This window comes from Plodia interpunctella, chromosome 20 (genome assembly GCF_027563975.2).
Source record: "Plodia interpunctella isolate USDA-ARS_2022_Savannah chromosome 20, ilPloInte3.2, whole genome shotgun sequence".
NCBI lineage: Eukaryota > Metazoa > Arthropoda > Insecta > Lepidoptera > Pyralidae > Plodia > Plodia interpunctella.
The window spans coordinates 3,734,191-3,753,378 of record NC_071313.1 but is presented as its reverse complement, the minus strand read 5'-3'; the positions used below and the strand labels follow the sequence as shown (position 1 = coordinate 3,753,378).

The following is a 19,188-nucleotide window of genomic DNA, read 5'->3' as shown; positions in this document are numbered from 1 at the left end:
GCTACAATTGGATTAAATGAGTTAATGTGATTTCTATTAGTTTGTAGTTACAAATTTTTCCCTTCTTCCTGCCTCTATTTTCTTTAACAAGAAAATTCAAAGAAGCTTTATTTGCAGCTTTTGTGATTTCTGTGATCACTGAATCAGATGAATATCCCAATGTTTTCAACAAAAAAGACCATTTTTCCTAAAATAATAAGCCCTGCTAAACTTTTTGCGAAACTCCGTATCATTTGCTTCATTGTTTTGAAGAAGAAGAAACACAGAATATCCAGTAACTAGCATAAAACACAGAACATCCTTTGATATTCTGTGTTTCAAGTTTGTTAGTGTGATATTTAATTTTTTATATTTGTTTATTCAAAAGTAATTGCTTTTTATGTGGATATTCCGTGTATTTACATAATGAAAATAAAACAAAACAATGTTGTAGATTAAAATGAGTCTTCACATTATATAGAAAATAACACGGGACATCTGAAAAAAAGTAAAATCCTTTTTTTTCAAAAGTGGCGTATTCAGTGTTTTTAATTTGTGCAGCCGATATGGTAATTGTGCACAGATACATTAAGAAGTCTTTTAAATATTTTTTTGTACCACGCCTTAATCCGTTTCTCAACCGGGTAATTAGCGAGCATCTGGTCCTTCCTTTCTACCCCACCCATAGTAATATTGTAATCCTTTATTAATATGGGTATATCACTAATCATCACTAATCACAAATAACCTGTTTGAGATTCACAAACCCCAAAAGATTTGATCCCCACGCTATCCGCTTTGTTGGGAACGAGCTGCTTAACATCTAATCGCCCCTTCCACAACAACAGAGATTCATCTAAAGAAATATTTTGAGTCGGCGTAAACATCATTTAAAATTTTGAATTTAAATGTTTCAAGATGGGTCAATTTTAAAAAGTTTGGCTTCTGAAGTTCTGAGTAACTAAGTTCTTCAGAATACATGTCATCGTTATTTCTAAAATGGAGACAGGTCATAAGCTAGTAAAATTGCGTAGAAGACATATAACTCCGTCTTCTACGCAATTTTACTAGCAATGGTCTCTGTTATTAAAAATGCGTGGAGTAAAAAGGGCGGCATTCTGAGTACAGCTGGTTTTTCAGAATACATGTCATACAATAGATATTTTTTGCTTATGACCTGTCTCCATTTTAGAAATAACGAAGGAAGATTTAATTTGACAGGACATATGTCGAATATTTGACGTTGACAGTTTCACATTACACATGATCATTGCCATATAAAGATTTAAAAATACATAATTTAACATTTTATTACATAAAGTTCTATATAAACAATTTGCCCCCCTTGCTTCTTCATCGTTCATCTGCTGTACCTATAAAGAACCGATTTATTGATTTTATATTTCTCAGCTATAATACAGCCTTTAAAGAAACGTGCATATACTTCAAAAGCTTCAAGAATTACTTCTTCGTATTTTTTATCTTTTGCTCCTGAGAGAGAGAGGTTCATAAACACAAGAACCTACAACAAGAAAGTAATTCCTTTACACATCAGCGTAATAATAGGTCTTTACCTGTGTAACTAAACCTTATATGTATCTACAAATCATTTCTTCTATATAACTAATGTTTGGTGACAACCTTAACAGTTATTGCGACGGGCAAACGATTGGGCTTGCAAACTTTTCTTTCTTCAATTTAAATCAGAGAGACATTTAGTGTGGCCTTCCTTTTTACAAAATTCACAAAAATAATGTTTTGATTTCGAAATATAGCAGAACCAGCTTCTTCAGTTTCCGTTTTTCCTTAAAAATTTTTGTAGAAATCTCAACCGTACCATTTTACTAGGCACTCTAGTAGTCACCGAAGCCGTGGATATACTTGAAACAAAAGTGTCATACTCAGATGGTAGATCACTCAGCAATATTTCAGCAATTTTCGCATATTCTATAGTCTTTCCAATGTCTTGCAATTATCGTACAATAGTGGTGATAGCTTCGATGTAGCTGTTAAAACCACGTTATGTAGTTTCCTTAACAGAAGCACACGCCAATAAAGTCTTCAAAAACTTCAGCCAGCTTATCCCAAGCGGCCTTAGCCGTTGTGACATTCCTTACATATTGTTACAGCGTGGGCTTTCCTCTCCCCAAACAATCACATCGTCAATATAATCCTCAGCATATTTGTGGATCACTGGAGCAAATATTATTAGAAAACAGCTGGCGCGTTACACAATCCGAAGCTCATCATACGATACTGATAGTGTCCATCAGGAATAACGAAACCTGTTAGTGGTCTCGACTGCGGTAATAATTTACTTTGATGGTATGCATTCGCAAGGTCCAAACTACAAAACACTGTTTTGTTTACCAACCTGTCCCGGTCTTGTATTAAAGGTAAGGGATACCTTTCAGTTATCTTGTTCAACGCTCGTTAGTCGACATACAACCTGTAACCACCATCTTTCTTTTTAACTAAGAGGATCGGGCTAGCAATGTCGGGGATATTGACTCCTCAATAATGCCGGTTTCTAGTAGTGCGGCTTGTTCGGATGAGCCAAAATCTATAAAAGCTGTAGCCGTTGATTCATTGATGTTTTAAAATATTTGCTGGAAAAAGCATCGTAGCTCACCGTCGGAATTTTCTTATCCTTCTTGTCAAGTCCAGTTTTCAATTTCCTGCACTCTTCTGTTGAGTGACCTTTCATGTTGCAATGTGAGAATTGCTTGCTTTGGTTCTTTTTTAAATCAATTTTTCTCTAGGTGCTCAAGGCGGTCACAGAAGTTGCATTTCCTGTCATCTGACTTTCTCGTTTTAAGTTTAGCACATAATTTTGACTTGTGACTGACTTGGCCACAAGTAAAGCACTTGATTACTTTGGCTGTATTTTGTTTTTGTCTTTTGATAAAGATTTGTATCATTACATTTTATTGTTACCGTGCTATCTTCCACAAATAAAGTCATATTATGTTTGGTAGTGTTTGGAAAATCGTTAATATTTATTATGAAAAGAAGGGGCCCAAGCACATTACCTTGTGGAACACAAGGTAGTGTGCTATACGTATATGTAGGTATACCTATAGGTAGTCTACATCCCCCTTTTTTAATATTATATATTTTAAACAAACAAACAAGTATGTTTTCTACTTTAAAATGTAAAATGAATGTTTAGGTTTTAAACTAATTGAAAATTGTTGTAGTTGAAAATTCTTCGAAAATTGATGTAGGTACCTAAACAACAACAAAAAATTCAATACTAGGGAGACAATATGATAAAAAAATGTAAGTACTTAATGTCTCTAAATTGTTTTATTTCATTTCTTACGTTTCTACGATTTAATAATATTTTACGCGCACACACACTTCACTATCATTCACACTGCATACGTTTTCGTGTTGGAGGGCGGCGGCGACGCGAGCGACATGCGCTGCGCCAGCGTCCTAGTAACGCGTTCGTCGACGCCTTTCACCAGCTTCTTTTTGCAGATAGTCCACATTTATATATATACTTTAAGAAAGTATATAAAACTATTTACTATATTATATTGATCCTTAGCTAAATATATATAACACATCAGAACTAAAGTACCTACCTATATCTACCAAAATAAAAGCAAAAATTGCGAGTTACCGCGATTATCAGTTGGTCATGTTGGTTGTACCTAGTGCTAACCAACTCGTGTGTTAATTGGGTAGTTTATAATAATAAAACTTATCTATGTATTGAATATTGTCAAAGACTCAGCTTTTTCACAATATGTTTTCCTTTCTACAAAAAAAGTGTATACATTGTTATAGGTCATGTTGCTAGGACCGTTACATCTCACGACACGACTGCAGGTCTGCAGCATGACTCGACGGATTCCTAGGTAAGTGTTATAAATTATTAAGTATAAGTTTATAATCTTATATTATAGGGATTATTTGTATATATATATATATATATATATATATATATATATAGTTAGTATAGATTTTTTTTCAATTCAATTCTTCAATTCTTTATTCAATTGTTACAGGATAATAAATTACCAGCAATAAGCATATAAATTAAAGGATCACAAATTAATAAGGCGCCTGAACTAGGATGTAAATAAATCACCCTGTGTTTCAGGCGTACGCTACAATAATCACAAATTAACAATCAATTACATAAGTAAAAGTAAATAAAATAAATAATAATTATATTTAAAATAAATAAAAGAATGATTTGATGAAAGACGTTTTGAATGATTTTCTTAGTCACACTCAATGTGCATGAGTAGAAACCTAGTTTCTTGTTGAGTCGATGGGCCAAGAAAGAAATTTATTTAAGAAAGAAGAAAGAAGTGGACCAAGGAATATAAAAAATCTAGAAGAGAAGGCATGTTGTAATACATTTTGAGTGCAAACAATATCGTTCCGTCTTTTGTTAACGATTAAAGTGCTGAATGGCGTTGCGGCGTGCTGTTTTAGAATTGTGTAGATTAATATCTACACAATAATATCGTTGGTATATGTGGGCACGCCACAGTGTAATTCAATAACATGTCACACACTTCCCCTGAAGAACAGAAACATTTAAGTAGTTAAGTACCTACTAAGTTTTTACAAATAGTACAATTAGGTACAACAATGGTAGAATTCTAGATTCCGGACGACCTAGTATAATAACTTAAAGCGAGGTAGGTAGGTACCTACTTAATTGTCGGCAAAAGCTCATGCAAAAGAATCGTCAACAAGCTGACAGTTGACAGCTGTCAGTGGAACTAACCGGTGATGAAAAAATAAGCAAGCTAACATTTAGAAGAAACGGTCCACTTAAAATTTATATTTACTTTCTCCAATATCCTAAATTTCTATTCTCCACTAATACAGTCCTTATCTCCGCGGACTTAATAATTGATTTGAGTACCGAACACTTACCTAACAATATAACGTTACTAATCCTTAAATATTATAAAAAAGTCCTCTGCCACGTCTGTCTGTTCGCGATAAATTCAAAAATTACTGCACGGATTTTCACCAATAAATACTGTGGTTCCTGAGGTAGGTTTAGGTGTACAATTTATTATGTTTTATCCGAGCGAAGCCGGGACGGGCCGCTAGTATATGTATCCCAATCCCAACTAATATTATAAATGCGTAAGTTTGTTACCTCTTCACGCATTATGAAATGGACCGATTGTTATGAAATTTTGTACACGGGTAGAAAATAACCTAGAATAACATATACTTACATACACTTTTTATATCGAAATTCCCACGGGAGTGAAGCCCCGGGGCGCAGCTAGTAATAATATAATTAGTTAAACACTAAACGTCTGTAGAAATTTGGGCGATTCGTGTGAAAATAAAAGACTTTTGTACATATGTACTCGTTCTTATTTTAATATAGTACACACACAACGTAGAACACAGTAGGTAGAAGCTTCAAGCTCAAGTTCCCAACTTGAGGTTGTAATTATTTATTTATTTTTACAATAGTCAATTTTTATTATTTATTATTACCCATTTACTTGGTATAAAGTTTCATTTTCGTTGAGGTATGATGTCTTGTACAGTAAATAGAACATCTAACATAAAATAAAACAAATCATTTCGAAAAATCGTCTTTATTGTATCTTAGCTTATTGCTATTAAACAAACTAAAAATCGGACGGAGATTTGTTTAAAAGTAACAGTAAAATTAATAAACATTGGGAACACTTAGAACAAATATTTTTTAGACTTTAAAAACGATATAATAGATAAGTAGATATACGGAAATTTTAATTTAGAAGATTTACGAAGATTTTATCTTTCTAAAATAAGATATTTTATTATTTTTGCAAATAATTACCTTAATAAAAACAATATAAATATAGTTTTTTTTGAAAATGCACTATGCAAATGCATTACAATGGTGGCGTCAGTAACTAAATAACATCGTGTTATTTTTCACGATCGCGACAAATTAAATTATCAGTGGATCTTACATATTACCTTAATTATATGTTATTATAAGTCATTTAACACCTAACCTTAAGACCAGATTTTGGACGGAGCGAAAGATCATAAAAGTATATTCTATAAATTAAAAAACGAAACAGTATCATCAAGTTATGATGCTGACATAAAATTATTTTAGTATAAAATAATTAAAATGTATTGGTCAGAATGATTCAGGCGAATACTCATACATGTTCCTGTCTACACTACAATATAGATGATAATTATCTACATAAATGCGATTGTTTAGGTACTTAAAAGTGATACACAAACTTAATGTTTTTTATTGAAATATACATTTTAAAAACAAATATTATTACCACATAAGACTAATAACGTAATGATTCATTGAATAATGTGCAACATTATTTGTAACGTGAATATTTCAATACAAAGGCATATCAATAATGTTTACCAATTTTTTAATATCTAAACAAACGGGGATTGGGCTAGGGCTTGATTTGTTCAAGTGAACATGTAAAATATGTCATAAAAGAGTAGATCAGCCACTTTAAATAAACTTACAATAAAGCTTTAAAAATACACCAACCAGTCGGATTAAAAAAATATATCTAAAATTTCATACAGAATTGATCAATAGAAACGTGTGATAAGAATCATATTTGTTATTGTTTTTAATTCGTTAATAAGCATAATATTTTAGAACGGCTTATTGTAAGACAATATGCTGGTCATCTTGATATTTTAAAAATTTATTATAAGGCTGGAAAGGCACATATCTTAGGTAATGGAAGGCACTTTTCATTATAAATATGACTGTTATGTTATTCTAAAACGACTAACCAATTGACATTTGCCTCCAGTTAACTTATAAATTATGCTGTACCTTAGATGCTCACCGCTCCCTATGTCAAGAAATAATCCTTTCCCATTTTGCCGAATTATTGAATGATAAGGTTTATTTATATTATTTTTATAAGAGAGAGATATGGACAGAATAGATACATAAAGACATATCTTACCTGGTGATCAAAATCGAAAACTTTCAAGTCATTTTAAAATACCATTATCTTGTCAATTTATGAGACAGTAGCGACTCCGTGGCCAAATATTCTGTGCATATTGTTTTTATAATAATAAAAATTTGAGTGATTCAAAACCAATTCTTATTAATGGATAAAAGTAAAATATTTGATAGTAAGATAATTTATACTTCTTAGTTCCCATTTGTTTGATTTTAACACAATACAAATACAACTTGCTCAATACAAGCGTGGTGGGTTTTCATTGACATATAATAGTGTATTTACAATACTCTAAAAATACGACCTAGGGTCTATTTCATACTTGCACTATTTTGTAATCAATTTAGATTATTTTCACCTCCAATATAATTAGGGAATGCCCAACAGAATTGTCTGTACAGAACTTATTCCCGTGATAAGTAGAAATAATAATAAAAATTGCTTACAAAACAAAGCATATCAATTGATTAACTTAATATGCACTAGCATAACTTAAAATATTGCAGTTAATAATAAAATTACATGTCAATATTATAAAATTACATAAAAATACACAACAAGCGGTATAATATAACAATAAAAAAACATATTCTTATTTTTATACAACACTTTGTGCTGGTCTATATACACAGTGTGAAAGAGAACTTTGTTCAAGCTAAATATACATGATAATGCGTAAAATAAACACGATAGAAAAATTAATAACAAAATATAGTAAAAATAACGCCATTTGTATGAAATTTCTCTACTTAAATGTGTGATTTAGCCTAATTCTTGTGTTTCATTATGTGCGATTATTTTTTAATTATCACCGCCAATTAAGTAGTAATGAATGTTAATTAACCTCATACCAAATGTTAGGAATGACATGCCAAGTTTCAACCTACTTAATTAAATATGACAACGTATTAACATTTATTGATATATATTAGACTTATGTACTTATTTCAACTACAGATGCGTCTAATCCTCTTATTCAAAGCTAAAAGCTTTTGTCTCGCTCTGTCAAAGTGCTGAAAAATGAGATGCCAAAACATATTTTAATTTAAAATAGGTATAAGGTACGAATAAGGAAGTTATAATAAATTGTTCGGAAATATAACACTTCACCAAAATTTGTGTATGGTCATCAAAATTTATATAAATAAAACGTTATTACTCACAATAGAAAACACATTGACTCTAAGTTATACTAATTGGTCGCACATATTTATAACATTAAAAAAAAATGTTTATTTTTCTCATAAAAATAACATCCGAAATGAGATTCAACAAAATATGTATGATCTATATAAAGCTATATAATTAGAATATATTGTGTGCAGTAAATTCCAAATTCAGAACAAAATGCTTGTTTTCAAATTGGTTATAAATATAAATGACTTTTTAGTTACATCAGATATTTGAAGAACACATAAGCTCAGTTATGTTTTGTCTCTTTCTGTCAATTTCAAATATTGTAAAGAGTGATAGTGACAAAACATACTATAACTTACAGTATGCTTTAACTTTTTCATGAATATTGTATTTATTAATATGAATATTTTTCTTCTAGCCACTTTGGGGAGTAATTATAATAAAAACTAAAAGAAAAAAATATCTAAAAGCAGGCATTGTGGTCAAACAGGATATATATAGTATCATTGTTATTGGCGGCTATAAATAAATGGACAACACTCAACGGCCCACACAAAAGTGGTCGTGGCGTTACAATGGCGCAATGTGATCACTGCGTCTCACTTCGAATTGACTCGATGGTGAAATTCAAATAGCAAAATCACACTACGGACACAGGAATTTTCACGTATCATGTTTAGCCACAATGCCTGCTAATAAATGACCACGAAAGTAATATCATTGCTTCTTAAAACCGAAATTTCATTACGAACCAAATAAATTAGACCATTTTGCAAAACTATTAACTAACTCATACTTCAGTGCTGTGCGTTTGTATTCTAACTTTCTTCTGACTGCCATTCCTGTTTAGTGTCGGCGAGTGACCTGAAATCATAGGATAATTTATATATGTTTTTGTTTGTTGTGAAAATATACGAGTATACAGGGTGCATAATTTTTTGTACATTTTTGTGCATTGGCAAGATAAAATAATCTTCATGTTCAGTCGATGATACTGAACATCTTTTCGTATGGAAGCAAGCTTGAATCGCGGAAAAAAAATCAGCGGATCCATACATTTTCCACAATTTAGGTATTTAATTTTGTATAGAACAGTTGATTTTTTTTCGCGATTTTGGACTTACGCCCATACTAAAAGTTGTTCAGAATCATGGACTGTGCTCAGTCGTAGACAAAATAGTCGTAGATCAGTAGATAAAATATTGCCAATGCTTGTATATAGAGTGGTGACTCTACACATACAGGGTGCTGTATAAGGTATATATTTTTAGTAATCCTATTCAAGAACCATTTCGGAAAGCACATTGTAATACAATAGGTTAGTATTTTACATCATTACTTATACATAGTTGCATATATTACATAGGATACGACCTGTTTTACTATTTGCTGATAAAGTATTTGATGTAACATATTAAACAGCGTAAAAAATTGTGTTTCACAAGTGTTGGATATCCAACATTAATAAATCACTCCTGGCAGATTAATCTAGTAATTAGTTTATCTGTCAGATGATATTTTATCAGTAAGTGGTGATATAGGTTCATAAGACACTAATGTAAATTAATTCAAAAACAGGATAACATGGTTTTATTTTTGAAGAGTTCCCTTGTTGGAGTTGCTCTGGGCTGTATCATCAGGTCATTGCTTATCATAATAATGCGTTGTCATGGAAATTGTGGGAAATTTTAATTTTGTAGGTCAAAACTGGAAGTAGGAGAAATTTAACTTTCAAGATTTGATTACAGACAACGGGACATAAAAATACAATGTACAAAGTATTTGGAATACAAAATACTTTCTAAAAATGTATTTTAGATACCAACAAGAATATATATTTTGTATCTTGTATTTGAATTCTGTTCTACTAATATTATAAATGCGATAGTTTGTGAGGGTGTGTGTATGTAAGTATGAATGTTTCTTTCGGAGCGATTGTTATGAAATTAGATACACGGCTAGAATATAACACAAGCGAGGTATCATACCCGAGTAGCCGGGGTTCTGTATCCCGCGCGCGGGCGGCGGCCGCGGCTTCTTCAGCGACGAGCGCAGCGGCGAGCGCGCGAGCGAGTCCGCGGTGTTGGCCGAGCTCTGCGACCGCAGCGACCCGTTGCTGCTGTACGGCTTGCCCGACGCGTCCGTCATCGATATACCTGCCGTTACCATTTCTTCACTGTGACTATTATATATCCTAATCCTAACTAATATTATAAATGCGAAATGCTTAACCGTGCAGCTTAAAATTTTGTAGGTATACATAAAAGACATAGGGTGTCAGAAAAAAATCCTGTGGGAAATTCTCAATGCATTCTGGACGAATTCTTATGAAATTTGGTACACAGGTAGAACATGTCCTGGAATAATACATATAGTACTTTTTGTTGCGAAATTCCCACTGGAGCACAGGGACGCAGCCAACACAAACTGAACTGGTGCAATATTATGCATGTTAAATACATAAAAACCTGCCGCTTGAATTACTTTAAACGAATTTAGTAATGGTGAAAAAATGTAAAAGTGAAAATCTTCTAATGAAGGTATATGCCTACTTGTAGTAAAAATACAAAGAAATAATCTTATTTCTCATGTAATGAATATGCACAATTAGTTTATCAAGATTTGTAAGCTTTTATTGTCGTCAGAGTGATTTAGTGACATGTAACACCTAACAAAACCCCATGTCTGTGCTGTAAACCGTTGAGGAGTTCCCGGATGCGATCCTGGGTGCACCGTCAGGTCATGCTTTTCAAAATAATGCGCATGAGCCACTGTAGGACAACTGTAGGAGAAATCTATCTTGCAAGATATGATTACATACAATCAAACATAGTTACAGGTAAACTAAGTAAAAGTAAAAAGCTTGTAAAAACTGAGAATAAGCATAAAATGTTCTAGACAGACCTCGACCAGCCTCCTTGAACCCTGGGTTGTTGATGGTTGTAGCGTCGGCGGGGTCCGCGGCGCCGGTCGGGTCGCCGCCCGCGCGCCGCGAGAACAACGCGTCGTACAGCGACATTATGAACAGCAACGAGTTGATCACTATGCACACTATCTGAAAGTTTCGGTTTAAATCATTTATTTCTCAATATAATAATATACAGATATTAACTTAGAACTACGGACAACTATTTTTCAAACCGACACCGACGTCGAAGGGTGAGTGTTATATACAAGGATAAAGTTTGTATGTATGCGTGTGTCCGTGGCATCATAGATGCTAAACGGCTGATGATGATGCTAAACCGATTTTGATCTAGATTCTTTTATGAAAGAGAATTTTATAGAGAGTGTCCTTAGTCATGTTTGAAAAATATGTGTTCATTAGGAAAATTATTACAGCTATTTTGTTGCAGATGAGAGGATGCCAGCAACTTCGAAGTCAAGGGTTATCTTATCATAAGGGATCTACCCAAGGCACCTCATCCTACCACTTCATATGTAGGTATATATATACCTACAGGATATATTCTGTAACATCCTGTATTCTCCTCCTTATACAATAACTACTTTATATATCTTTAACTTGGATATTTTAATAACTACTAATTAAAATATCTAAATTTTGCAATGTGCCCATCACAAGGGCAGCATTCCTGTTTTAGGTAGGTACCAGGAATCATAACAAAAGCTTCCATCGCCTATGAGACGAATCTTCAGTTTAAAGTCCTTACTGATCGAAAACTATATAGCCTCCGACTCGACAAGTAATCCTTCCCCTTGATTGAATTTAACAATATTTTCACTCTCCTTGGGAATGCTATTGTTGACTGCTGTCAAGTCTTGTCCCCTTTGCAGTCTCGTATAGTACGATATGGATTAATACTAGGGCGGGAACCACGTGAAATAAAAAATGTTTGTTTTATACATTTTGTCAGGAGAATCTGACTTGTGCCCACAGCTATATCAGCTGTATGAATATTCAAATTAATAATTACCTGGACGTAGAAAGCTTCGCCCCTGGTCAAGTAGAATCCTCTGTCATCGCCCTGCACAGCAAACAGGCCAGCTGCTGCTATGGACAACAAGGCTGGAATTGCAACAGAAAATCATTATTTTTTTATCCCGATTTATTCATACATACTATAAAATAAAATCCTCTGCCGCGTCTGTCTGTCCGTTAGCGATAAACAAACTACTGCACGGATTACAATAACACATCGACAATAATGATTGATAACATACCAGCTAGCAATGCCAGCGCCAGCTTCATCATGACGAGGTGTGTGTACTTGAAGCCGACCCGCTCCTTCGAGGAGATCATGGCGAGCTGCAGCACCGACAACACGCAGAACACACCCAACACTGACACCCCTATCGCCGCCACCACCCCTGCTATGTGGACGGCCTCTGGAAATAAAGATGAAATAAATTAAAAAAAAAATAACTAAAATTAAGTTGTAACTCAAGTTTAACATGAGTTTAAACCGAAAAATACAGATTTTCGTCAAAATAATTACCATAAAATTATGTGGTCATGCAAATAACGACTTTATCGCAATGGGCTCTTCCAAAAATAAAATAAATCTAAAATATGATTTTATCATCGTAAAAAATATCAATATCGGAATACGACTATGTACCTATATCAGATATTAGGTATTATTTATCTAGTTCTACGAATAATAGGACCTAATTGGAATAGGACTCAATATTTCCGAAATATTTCTTAAACAATCGAAGAAAGTGTAGCACTACTACGACTATACCTAAAATGTTACGGAGTTACTTTCAACGTGTAACTAATATAAATCTTTGTTTGTATTTCACGCTTATCGGTTATGTTACTTAAATTTTGAACACTGTAAGTTTCGAAACTCCTAAATATTTATAGCATGAAATATTTACGATTTTCTAAATGGTTACAAGAGAAAGTACTGACAACACTTTTCATTGCAAAAACAAAATACTTAAAACGTAATAATAATAACCGACACTGACCGACACCAGAACAAACTTTATTAAAACACAAATTACAAAAAAAACCTTATTCCAAAGATCCTCTAGGAGTCCTTAAAAATATAACTTGATAATGGCACTTGCAAAAATTAACGTTTAGTGATCGCTATTCACAACAGTTGGCACAATTAGATCAATTATGACATAGACTTTCACTTAAAAGTTTTCACGTCCAGGGTGTTTAGCTAACTAGGCATATGAGTGACAAGGCAAGGTCGAAACAACTGAATCACGCGAACTTTCCTCTCCGTCGCACTAATTTGCGAAACTCGACCACGAAATATTGCTACTTGGGACTATTTAGTTGACAGTTCAGAGCAGGACAGTGAATTGAATTTAGGATTTAGTGGTGGTGGTATTGACTAATAATTATTATACATTCTACTCGTAACTGAGTGATTTCAGACCACAGCTGTGATTCACAAGGAAAAAACCAGTGATTTCCATAACACAAATCATACATATATAAAAGGTTATTTCTCGTTACGAATAAATAAAATAAGTTCGAACGTTTACGAATCTCAAACATAACCTTTTAAGGACATCATTAGTTGTATGCTTCATCGAAAGTAACTGTATGAAACCAGGTAACTACGAAATTAAAAGTCTAATTACCAATAATAAAGTATTTAATATATAATAACGTAAACGAAACTCATCTGAGGTTGTGCTTGTTTCCGGTAGAAAATCGTATAAAATATTGACTGCTCAAAAACGCTAGTTTTACCAAATTGAGATCTTAGAAATGATATCTAAAGGAAATATTTATTAAACTTTTTATTGAGTGTGTTAATTTATTATTTACTACCTACTCCCGAAGGAATAACTTGATAAAATGTTTTCTGTGGAAAGGTTATTTTTACTTGTGTACCAAATATCATCGAAATCGTTCTCCAGTAGAGTTTGAATAAGCATTCCAATGTTTGCCTTTATTAAATTTGACAAACGACACATTATATTCAGTTGCCTAAGTATGTACAGTCGGGTACAGATAAGTCTGACCCTAGGTGATTTATATCTAACACGATATAAGTATTAGCCCCCGACGGAATGTAGGTACGTTACAAGTAGTATGGATGGGGTGATTTCAAACCTGTACCAGAGTAAACATAAACAATAAGCAACTAGAACGCCCTGAAAAGAAACGCTGATGGCAGTTACACAAGTTCATTGTATTAGCAGTCAGGTAATTAGGAGGATAATACCTACCTGTATTTGGGTCAGTATCCAAGGCTATTTATTCCATGTATTCATGTCTTGCTGTCTAGTTAAATAATGTACTCCATTAAGCTTTGCTCATTAGAATGTTATGTGTAAATGTTACAAGTTATGTTACGGCAATATACAATAATAAGTTGATATCATAGTACGAATGTGAAAACCGCAACCAACAAAACCCAACGTGCTTCATGAGGAATTAAAAGCAAAATTGATGCGACAGAGTGATGTAATAATAATGTGTAATGATACGAGCTTCTGGGCCACGCGTTTCAGAAATGTCTCTGAAGGCAGACCTATTCATTATCATATCTTCCATGCCATTTCCCATCATTTGGGTTCCGCGCAATAACATAACTCATATTTTTCCATAAGCTTACGCTTGTTTAGTCTTTTAGTTCATCATATTTTTATTAAAAAAACTTCTATGCCTACGTGTGAAGCCGAGCCGAGAACATAAAAAGAACTAGCCTAGACGGAATGTCCATCATGTTTCGTTTCGGTCGGCGACCCAACTCACCGTTGAGAATTATTGAGATTTGTATTGAGGAATTCGATCTGCGCCACATTTCTATATCATTGAGACTACGACTGGATCAATGACATCTCAATTTTAGTTCGAAACACGTACAACCAAACAGCACATCGACTCGACTCAATAACAAACATTGTACGCTATTTTTGCAGTATTTGACATTCTGTTGATTGCATAAAGTATTAGAACTTGGTTGGTACGTCATTGATAAAAATGTTTTATTAGATTATTTGGAAAGTAACTCAATCTTTAGCATTTCACGCCCGAATGTTGATGTATTAGGCAAATCATATTTTATGGCATTTTGTGTTTGTTAACCAAATTTCTACATTAGGATTAATTCAAAATATAAACGCCCATATTAACGCGCATTTCCATATCTATATAATTAATCCCTATCCCATCGTATTAAATTTCACACCATATGTTGCAAACTCCCTTATTCTGTCGCGCCAGCTTACCGAATGGTCTGGGCAGCTTACAATATAAACTTCAGTTAGGCTTCCGATTCCTAGTGTACAGTCAACTTAGCAAATGATTCTGCATGGATCTCTAGGCGGCGTTGATAGCGGCGAATTTGGTCAGTTCTGAATACCGCTGTATATATATTTATTTCCAAGAATTAATGCCTCTATAAAGCCTTATGCAGAGCCAAGATCCCAGAAATTAAATATGATTTGCGGATTTGCGCTGTGTTCCGATCGACGACGTTATATATAGAGACAATGGTGCGCGTGCGACATTGAGAAGTGCATAGCGTCATTTACTGCTAATTTAACGTAATGGTGGTAATTGTCGCGGTAATTAATATTTCCGATTATTATGTTTACCTTCTCAAGGAAAGATTGTATCTTTTGTGACATTGAAACATATCCTATGTTGTTTTATAGGAAGAATATGTTGAATAGGGATTTTGAGGAAACAACTGAACTGTTTATTGTCTGACTGATTTATTTGAATAAGTAAAAACCTCATCTCGCATTTTCAAATGTTGAATAAATATAACAAAACATGGAAAATAAATAAAATTTATCGCGCGCCAACGAAGCGGTAAATAAATGCCATGTGCATTTGTCGACTACATAACATAGCGCGGAGCCTGACATTTTTGCACGTTTCACACTACGTCTGATGAGTCATGATAGTGGCTGCAAATCTGATTACATTAATCATAATTTAGCCTTCTATTTAAGGCAATGTTAGTAGGAAAATATAATTTAACTGAATTTTTTAATAACTTTTATACTGTATGATTAACACTAGCTTGTAAAACATGTAAGTTGATTAACTAACTTGATTATGGTTTTTAACCGATATTTTTTTGCATTACACGCGATATCCGAGTCTCGGATCTAACACACACATATTTCCCACAGCAAATATTGATAAAGAAGGGTCACGCACAATGTCTGTAACAATTTTCTACAGTGCTTTGGAAACTTCGAGGTTGTCTTGACGAGAAGGTGACTGTACTAAGTTGACTTAAGACATCATTTATAGATTTTCTTCAATGCGCCTAACTCGTTATGAATCCTCGTAACATAATGCCAATTGCGCAATTTCACAGCCATTATGAAAATGCAGTTTCAATTGTTGTTTGAGACTCGAACGTTTTATTATTCTATAACCACTAAGCATTATAGAGTACTTATTTAGTCTTTGAAATGCAGTCTCTGCTCTACAACCGTCGATAGTTAGTGTTGGCACCACTACACTTTGAAAAATTATTGATGCTCATAGTACCTACTTCCCATTTCATTATCATCAAAAACCATTTTAATGCTCTCACTGCTAGGGCCTTATGGATAACTAACCTACGAACCTTCCCAATGATATCTTCCTATTTAGTTTAGTCTATCACCATTCGAATTAACTACCATTTTGTGATAAATAAAAAATATGACTTTTTAAATGATATGATTATGATGCAAATAAAACTTCAGAGTATATACATGTGCAGTGAAACATAAGAAGTCATTTATTTTTATAGGAAGAAAAACAATAAGAGAGCACTTCAAGTTTGTAGTGAAATTTTCCATTTGTATTTAATGATCGTCGGGAGATAACGGACGTAATGTATTTATATCTGTAATACTAGAGTTAATTCACGAGAATATTGCATTCCTCGACAGAATAAGCTATTTAACTAGATGAGTCAGAACAGGTAGACGTTTTGCTATGAATATTGTATAATATTGCCTACGGCCATGATCTCGGCAACGTGTATTGCTCAGTTTTTCCTTGCTCACATTTAAACTTATCAATGCACACACGTCGAAGGACCGGGTCCATAAAAACGATTTGTTTGTAATAGTGTGTATATGCATTACGCAAATAGGAAAAAATATTTCTCAGGACAGATCCAAATAGTCCTAGTTTTTTTCATTCATTAGTGTAGTTATAACCAGCTAGTAACCGCAATAAACCAGTTAGGAAAATGTCAAACCACAAATACGCGAACAATGTGTACATGTAATCCCACATAAAGTGTAAAGCCAATGCAATAATGTTGTTCAAGGCTGGCGTAATCGTCTTCCTCCCATCTCTTTATCGTCCAACCCTTACCAAGGGGCGGTACAGAACAGAATAGTATCTATTCCTCATTAGACATAAAGATCAAAGTGACATGAAGTGACATGCATACAATAATGATGTTGTGACATCTGATTTAAAGATCACCTCAGAGGTAGACAGAGCTAAGAACTGCGATATCCAATAGTCACCCTCAGCCGGATTATTGGTATATGAGGTCCTGAATAGTGACAAGTTGCTAGGTAGGTACCTAACATACAATGGCCGACAATGTGCCAGAGCTCCAGATATGGTAGCTGCATTCATGATGAATTCTAATGTTTGTATTGACTGTAAGCACAGGTGTCCATAGCGTTGGAACCGAACACTTTGATATGTTCGTCGAATTTATTTTATTCTGGTAACCTCATTTTATATAGAATCCGGTATTATCAGAAACTAGCTGCGCCCCGGGCTTCGCTCCCGTGGGAATTTCGGGATAAAAAGTGTATTATTCCAGGTTATTTTCTACCCGTGTACCAAATTTCATAACAATCGGTCCAGTAGATAATGCATGAAGAGGTAACAAACAAACTTTCGCATTTATAATATTAGTTGGGATGGATTCACGCCAGGGTAGTTTCACCCACTCATAAATCATCAATATTAAATTGTATTGTAGTTCGTTAGTTAATTTATGGTGCAATAGATACTTAACTGAGATTTTGTAGACCAAATAATGCATTACAAAAAAATTCTAGCTCTATTATAATTTGGTAGAACAAACTTAAATAAAACTAATTTCCACGACAGTTAACACGCTTTTTATGCCATTCTCTCGGCAAATAATTGTGCAAAAACGTTTTTTTTTACTCACGGTTCAGAGCATGTTATACAAAATAATAAAAATGCTTACTGTAAACGTATATTGTTTAAAAATAAAAATCCTATTTAATCAAGTATTATCGCCAGAATACGACTATTTAAAGCAGGAACGTCTTTTTACACGAGACCGTCAAAAAATTGGTGTTGTTTTCAGGATTTGTAAGTTACCTGTGAGTTTCTTTATATTCCGTAACACTCACCTATCCAGATATATGTTTATGGGCTAACTAAAATTTTATGACATAGTGTGGCCTCGTACCACATCCACGAAACGATATGAAGTAGTCCTATTCTTTAGCGGAAACCACACGGCACAAGGAATAGCAAGATAGGCTAGGTCTCATTAGAATTGGAGCTATTCGAATTGTTTATTATGGTGGACGAAATGAAGTCCCTGAGGTTATCAGGCGTGTTTTATCCAAATCATCGAACCGTGAACTATAAGCAGTCTCCTCCATTTTTGTGACGGTATCAGCTACAATTTTTCCATGCTACGTGTCCACTGTCAGCCATAATGTAATGGAGGATGCTTTGAAAACAATGAAAGTGTCACAATAATGCACAATGACATTGTTTAGCGTTACGTGCTACAGTAGTGACATTTGATACCTTAAGTTTTTGGAACACGGGTTATATTTCCTTGGGATCATTGTAGAATTAAGAAACCTTTTATAATTATCACCTTTACCTTTTGTAACGTCTCTTTTTTTAAGACCTCTGTGGCCTAATGGTCATCATGCCTGACTGCTACTGGTCCTGGGTTTCATCCCCGGTCAAGATGGAAAATGATCTTTTTCAGATGGACTTGGATCTTGGATGTTTATATGTATATCTAGGTGATAAAATATAGTCTCGATGAGTTAGTATACCATAACTCACGTTTCGAACTTACTTTGTCGCTAACTCTGATTACAAAGTCTGTGATTGGTCTATAATACCTTGTTAGAGTTGTTAAAAGTTAAATTTTATTGTCACAAAGTCTTATAATATATTCATTCAAATAACATT

The 19,188-nt window shown here is 33.8% G+C and overlaps 2 protein-coding genes across 4 annotated transcripts in view; one reads left to right on the top strand and one right to left on the bottom strand.

The window, feature by feature from the left end:
- The window catches only part of LOC128678888 (uncharacterized), a 240,575-nt gene that overhangs the window by 46,062 nt on the left and 175,325 nt on the right, over positions 1-19,188 (top strand). The gene's annotated exons all lie outside the window — the stretch shown is intronic.
- LOC128678883 (uncharacterized protein) overlaps positions 5,558-19,188 on the bottom strand; it is a 32,552-nt gene continuing 18,921 nt past the window's right edge. For all 3 annotated transcript variants that reach the window (XM_053760774.2, XM_053760772.2, XM_053760773.2), the window contains 5 exons: positions 12,258-12,422; positions 12,011-12,102; positions 10,977-11,127; positions 10,061-10,228; positions 5,558-8,936 (listed from right to left, as the gene is read on the bottom strand). In XM_053760774.2, coding sequence (XP_053616749.1) covers positions 8,863-8,936; positions 10,061-10,228; positions 10,977-11,127; positions 12,011-12,102; positions 12,258-12,422 — 650 coding nt within the window. In that variant the 3' untranslated portion in view covers positions 5,558-8,862. The remainder of the gene's footprint in view (positions 8,937-10,060; positions 10,229-10,976; positions 11,128-12,010; positions 12,103-12,257; positions 12,423-19,188) is intronic.